Source organism: Halichoerus grypus, chromosome 1 (genome assembly GCF_964656455.1).
Source record: "Halichoerus grypus chromosome 1, mHalGry1.hap1.1, whole genome shotgun sequence".
Classification (NCBI taxonomy): domain Eukaryota; kingdom Metazoa; phylum Chordata; class Mammalia; order Carnivora; family Phocidae; genus Halichoerus; species Halichoerus grypus.
Window position 1 is genome coordinate 200,991,561 of NC_135712.1, and position 6,353 is coordinate 200,997,913.

Sequence of the window (6,353 nt, forward strand, 5' to 3'; positions counted from 1 at the left end):
CCTAGTTTCCAGCTAGCCAGTCCTTTCAATTACCTGCAAGAAAATATGCCTGAACAATTACTTCTATATGAATGGGTTGCTTTTAATTTGGAATGTGGTCTGATTGGTTTTAAGGGTACGTATTTATTTCGTGTGTTTCCTTGCCCAATTTTTGGAAGTTTGGCATGCTGGATAAAGCGTAGGCTCTGGAGTGAATGGCACTCACGTTTGGGCCCCAGCTGCCACTTTCTAGCTGTGTGAGCCTAGACAAATTTCCGTGCCTCAGTTTCCTCCTTAGCGAAATGAGACACATTCCATCCACACCCATGGTCAAGTATTGAGGCACAAAGGGGCTCAGGTTTGCAAAGAGCCTAGCACAACGCCTGAGACAAATTCGGTGCTTGGAAAATGCTTGTTCACCTCCCTGCTTTTCTTCCCATATCCTGTTTCATATACAAATGTGTAAAAAAAAAACATGCAAAACAATGCAGTGATATAAAAATCAATGTTTATCTGTCCCGCCTTTGACGGAAGCTAGTTTACACTTCGGTGGAATGGTCACGTTCTTCCCTGGAGGCATCTCGTGTAGATTCCTCTCTGGACTGAAGCGGGCGGCCATCGTGCACACAGCAAAGGCGGCCAAGGTGTCTTCTGAATGTGGGGTCAAGGAACGCATGGAGGAGGGGGTTGACGCAGCAGTGGGTGGCTGCGACAATTCTCAGGATCTGAATGCTCCTGTCCAGGTTGTAGCTGCTCTTGCAGTCGTGCAGGGAGAAAGATTCCTTGAAAGTGGACAGGAAAAGTGCAATGTTGTAAGGTCCCCACATCAGAAGGAAAACAGCCATAATGGCAAAAACCAGCTTAGAAAGGCCAGACCTCCTCTCCCCAGACCTTCGTATTTTTCTCATTCGCGCGTAGCAAAAGACAAAAACGCACAGTGGAAAAAGAAGTCCCAAAATGTTCATCTTTAAGGTCAGAAAACGCTTCCAGGATGTCTCCTCCACCAGCAGGAAGTGAGGTAGTCTCAAGAAGCACTTGTATGTCTGGCTTTCCATCTGAGCTTTATAAAACACGGATTCGGGCAAAATGACCAGAGTGGCTAGGACCCATGCCAGAACACTTGAGATCATGCCCCAGCGTGTCGTCCTGGTGGTTGCGGGAAGGCTCACGGGGAAAAACACCAGGTACCTGTGCATGGTCAGGAGGATGTTGAAAAATGCCTCGCTGTATAGGCCTATGGAGTACAGGACCACTAGAATTTTACAGAAGGGGTTGTCGAGAACCCCCCCGTGTGTCGCAGTGTAGGCCCAGAATGGCAGGGCCAGCAAGAAACACAAATTCGAAACTGCCAAGTTCAGGAGATAGATATCTTCCGTGTGCTTGAGTCCTTTATGTTTCACCAGGATAAGCACAACCAAGAGACTGCCCAGGAGACCAGCCAGGAACACGGTGGTGGAGAGCTGGGGTACCACCTGGGCCGCCAGGATCTTGGGGTCATAGGGGTCGCATCGTTCTATTTCATTGCTATTCAGGTCATCCTCTATGAGGACGTCATAGTCATCCTCCGGGGCTGACGTGTAATTGGCCATCTTCAGGCTGCCCTGTGGAGACATGAAAGATTATTTTCCCTTCATACAGCTGGGTGGTCCTGGAGGGGAAAAAAAAAATTAGATTAGTGTCCGTGAAGCTATCCCGTCCCTTTTCTGGTGCTTCGTTTTACCCAGAGTAGGTCTACAGCTGAGAAGATTGAAAATAAACATTTCTCCAACGCATCCCCACCTGCTGAGAGCAGCTACTATAAATGGCCTCCTACGAAGCCCTCATATACTTGGCAATGCACTAATACCACCGGGGAAATAAAAGTAAGCATTACACTTCTTCACAGAACTTAAATTCTCCTGGCGGAAACATGATTTGCCTGTCTGAAGGTGATATTTAAGGAAACATACCGTCAAAGAGAGCCTGGCGCTGCGGTTTAGGGTCATGAAATGGGCATCGGTCCTAATGTCTACGTGTTCCAAAAGTCTGCTCACCCTGTGAAGTAGTTTTCTGCAACAGGCTGGCCGAGCTCTTTTCTCGAAGGATAGAAACAAAGGTTTGCAAAAGCGAAACCATCCCAAGCATCAACGTGGACGTCACTGGTTAAATACATAGATGACTTACCCCTTGACGGAGTTCCAGGGGCACAGGGCTCGGCCTCCTGACCCACCATCCGAGCTGCTGTGGGAATGGCCTGGGGCAGCCGAGAGGCTGGCTTTCTTCTGAGCAGCCGGGCCTGACCTTTAGGGGCAAGATAAGCCACTGTTTACCCCTGGGGAGCTCTACACCACAAGTCGCTGGCCTCGGTCTTGGTCTCGGGGACTGACCCAAAGAAAGCAACTTGAAAGCTCCTCCGGACCCCTACAGTGTTTCTCAAGCCTCTGAGAGAAACCAGGAAGTTGTTTTCTCCTCCCGGTTCCCCCTGGACCCCGCCTTTGATTTCCCCCTGGCCTTCAGACAGGCGTCCTCCTGGCTGCCCCAGATAAGGGAACTGAGTTGCCACTGCTCCCCAGTGATACGAGGTGGGCTGACAGCAGGGCACTTCTGAGCAGGTGACAGCCAGCTGTGGAGGGGAAACTGTCCTGTGGGAGCTCTATGTGCAGACCCCAGGGCAGAAGCCCACTCCCTGCATCCGTAGGGCATCTAGACGGCTCGGGGAGATCCACAGTGAGCAGCATGAGGTCTGGTTCTCGCTGTCACTGTTGAGAGACACTGTGCTGTGACTAGGGGGGTGGCGTCCCAAGAGAGGATCTGGGGACAAAGGAAACCACAGAGTGGTGTCACTTGGGAAGGGGGCTGGTGCAGAGATGCTCAGGACCAGTGAGTGGGATTTGAGGAAAACATAGTGAGGAAAGCCAGGAGTTAAGCAAGGCGTGAGGTGCTGACCCTGCTCCCAGAAGATCCCAGGAAATTCCACGGAGGGTGGGGGAAGGGCGTCAAGTCTGGGCTACAGAGCCTGTGGGGAAACCTCCCAGGCTGGGACTGCGATGGGGGAGGGGGGAGGTCTGAGGCTGGAGAGAAAGGAAGCTGGAGGAGTCCAGATTTCAGAGTTGGGGGGAGGAAGCAGTGGGTGGTCAGGGGCAGGACATACGGGGCAGGGGGTGGCTTGGAAGAAGGATGAAGGGAGAAGAGGAACGCCAAACAGCTGGGAAGTCCGTATGAACTTCTCCCGGATCCTCTCTCTGGACCTGTGACTGACCTAATTTGGGGCCACCCCCCTACACTGTGGTTTAACACTCACACAGTTGGCTAAAGGACATCCTGTTCATGAATGCCAGAGAAGTGTCTGGGCTAGCTTTCAACTCAGAGCGTGGACCTGTGAAGATGGAAATAGAAACAAACTATTAAAAGAAAGGCAAAAACAAACATAAAAGGGCCCAGACGAATATGTGGTTGAGTGTTAAATTTAACTCAAAGATGACGTTCGTCCTCCGCACGGAGGGGTTGGTGTTGGTGGGAACCTGGGGGGTGCACGCTTCCCAGCATGGTCTTGCCCCCCTCCCCCTGCACGGGCTCCTGGAGTGAGTGGGGGTCACTGCCCACTGGTGGTGGCACAGCCCTGGGACCCGCCCGTGGAGGGGCTCTACCTCCCTCGGCTGGGCTATTTGCAGCCACACCAGCCCCGCACCCCCCTCCCCCCAGGACCTTGAGTGAGTAAGGGATGGTGTCTCAGTAAAGCTCATGCAGGATGCTCACTGGTCCGCGCTGGGCAAAGCAGTGAGAGTCAAGTGAACTCGGAAACTTGGAAAGCCCCATGGATATACACACGTACACTACATGGCTAAGTAGAGGAAAATGGCAGTAGGCAGGACCTCATGTAGGTCACAGAATTACATGAGATTTGAAGTTCCCCAGGAAAAACACGGGAAATTCGAGACCACCCCTAACTTCCTGATATTAATGGCCTTCACTTTCAGTATTATTTTATTTTGGCTTGATTCCCAACATTCTGCTTATCCAGCCTCAGGCCATGGGGTTCTTCCCTTTTTATTTTTTTTAATTGAGAGATAATTGACGTATACCATTGTGTAGGTTTAAGGTATACAGCGTACTGATTTGATACGTTTATATTGCAAAGGGATTGCCACTGGGAGGTTGACTGACACCCCTGTCCCGTCGCGTAACTACCATTTCTTCTAGTGGTAGGAACAATTAAGATGTATCCTGCCAGCAAGTCTGCTGTTTATAATACACTTTTGTTGCCTATAATCACTATAGTGTGTATTAGCTCTCCAAGGCCTTGGGATTCTAGAAACTTCTAAATGGATAGGAAGGAATCGTCTGGAGGTCTGAAGTGGAAGCAAGAGGAAAGTTTTATTACCCTTCTACTATCTGGAACCATAATAGGGTCTTCATTGTTTGTGAAACCTTACCTCATTCTGCGGCTTTGGCACGTGGCTCACAAACCTTACCTTCAAGGGTCTGAATTCTTCTTTATTGCTATAATTCAACCCCAATTTCAGTCCAAGAAACTAAGAAGCTATAACTCTCATTATCCTGTACACACAGGTCATTCATTAATTCAGTTCATCTATTCAGATATTCACATATATTTACAGAGTTCCTAGCAGGTGCCCGGCACCGTTCTGGGTGAACAACGTAGGCAAACATCCTGAACTTCACGGAGCTTACGTTCTACAGACAAAAACAGAGTAAGTACGTAAGTTGTAGGGTAGTAGGAGAGATGCTCTGTGGAGAAAAGCAAAGCAGGAAGGAGGGTAGGAAGGGCCGGGATGGTTCAGGGGCTCACACTTTACGTAGGATGGTCAGAGGAAGCTTGGTGACAAGTGTGCATAGGAACAGCATGTGATTAGGCCCCATAATTAATGCTCACGATCTCTTTCTTCTTCTTGTTACTAAGTTCTTATACCAAGGAGCTTGGAAAACACACAATCCAGTGGATTGTAGTCATACCATCTCCAACAAGGTCCGAAGCTCAGCCTTGGGAGGGAAGGCACCTTCCAAGCGTGTTCATTCTGGGTGTTCTACCTTAGCCTAGAGACAGCTCCCTACCTCTGCTGGTCCTGTAGTTAGTCCCTTGTTACTAATCAGTTACTAATCATTCATAGTAAATGTTCTTTGTTCAGATTACTGGTGTGATTTCTGTCTCTTGACTGGATGCCGATTGATAGATATCAGCATTGAATTTAGTTCAGTGAAGGGTTGCGAGCATCCCTGGATGATGAATTACTAACATGGAGAATTTCTTAGGGATTTATTGATATTGAGAAATGGGTATTCAAAATTTTAAAATTACAGTAATTTAATCTAGCCCTTAAAATGTCTTCTTCAAATATCAGTGCTCTCAGATTATCTATCAATCAATCTACCTATCTATCTAATTTTTATTTGAAAATATTACATTACAGAAAAATTGGAAAGTATAGAAAAAATAATCTATAATAGTGATATTCACAAAGAACAGCTATTATAATTTTTAAAAAGCACTGCTTCTTAATGGAAAATGTGCAAAAACTGCTTTTAGATGACTGCTTTCTGCTGAATTAGTTGCTTGGCATTGAGTAGTAGATTAAAAGGACAAATACCCACGTGTTGAAATTTTCAGGATTCTGAGGGTGTCTGTCCTGCCCCCAAATTTTCTCCCACTGACTGCCTAATGACTAACATCCAACCTCAGGGCTTGGTCCTCCCAGTAGCTGGTCTTCCTGGGAAGGCAGCAAAGGGGGGAATGATCCTTTCAAAATGTGATCATAATGATAATCAACCCTGAAACACAGATTTTCTATGTACTTACTGAAAGAAAAATTGTTAACTGTATCTAAAAAAGCCTCTCTCAGTGCATGCTCCATTTATTCTGCAGTGTGCTAAAAAAGTGTAAAAAAGAAAAGTTGGGGGGGGCAGACTTTGCCCAAGTAAGTTTGAAAAAGAGCGAGACTAAAAAATTTAAGCAAGTTTCTTTACTACAGGACTTCTCAGAACTCTTTTTTTTTTTTTTTTTTAAGATTTTATTTATTTATCTGAGAGAGAGAATGAGAGACAGAGAGCATGAGAGGGGCAGGGTCAGAGGGAGAAGCAGACTCCTTGCTGAGCAGGGAGCCCGATGTGGGACTCGATCCCGGGACTCCAGGATCATGACCTAAGCCGAAGGCAGTTGCTTAACCAACTGAGCCACCCAGGCGCCTAGGACGTCTCAGAACTCTTAATATGCTAATAAGCATTGTGATCCTCCAAGAGGAAGAGAGGGTCTGCAGTGTTTCCCAAAGTTGTTTGATCATGGAATCCTCTTTTTTTATCCTCAAACAGATATTTATGGGCCAAGGGCTCTGCAGAACATAATTTGAGAAGTGTTGCCTTTGACATACGCATGTTACTGT

General features: G+C 47.5%; 1 protein-coding gene across 4 annotated transcripts; it reads right to left on the bottom strand.

Annotated features, from left to right (window-relative positions):
* Nucleotides 1–470: 470 nt before the first annotated feature.
* CCRL2 (C-C motif chemokine receptor like 2) lies at nt 471–2,600 on the bottom strand. Of its 4 annotated transcripts, none has more exons than XM_036107653.2 (3): nt 2,143–2,600; nt 1,929–2,054; nt 471–1,627 (listed from the first exon to the last, which is right to left on the bottom strand). In XM_036107653.2, exon 3 carries the CDS (start codon nt 1,590–1,592, stop codon nt 519–521), a length of 1,074 nt encoding a protein of 357 aa, XP_035963546.1. In that variant the 5' UTR covers nt 1,593–1,627; nt 1,929–2,054; nt 2,143–2,600; the 3' UTR covers nt 471–518. The 4 variants fall into 4 exon arrangements, with proteins under 4 accessions (XP_035963546.1, XP_035963543.1, XP_077934977.1 ...); XM_036107650.2 differs by having other exon boundaries at nt 471–1,580; nt 2,143–2,587; XM_078078851.1 differs by having other exon boundaries at nt 471–1,580; nt 1,929–2,049; nt 2,143–2,586.
* Between the last annotated feature and the right edge of the window lie 3,753 nt (nt 2,601–6,353).

What these genes read in the sequence shown, in the direction of transcription:
- CCRL2 (XM_036107650.2), bottom strand. Translation starts at nt 1,964, where the DNA reads ATGACCCTAAACCGCAGCGCCAGGCTCTCTTTGACG. An exon ending in GCGCCAGGCTCTCTTTGACG is followed by an intron (nt 1,581 to 1,928) that starts GTATGTTTCCTT and finishes ATGTCTCCACAG; the next exon opens with GGCAGCCTGAAGATGGCCAA.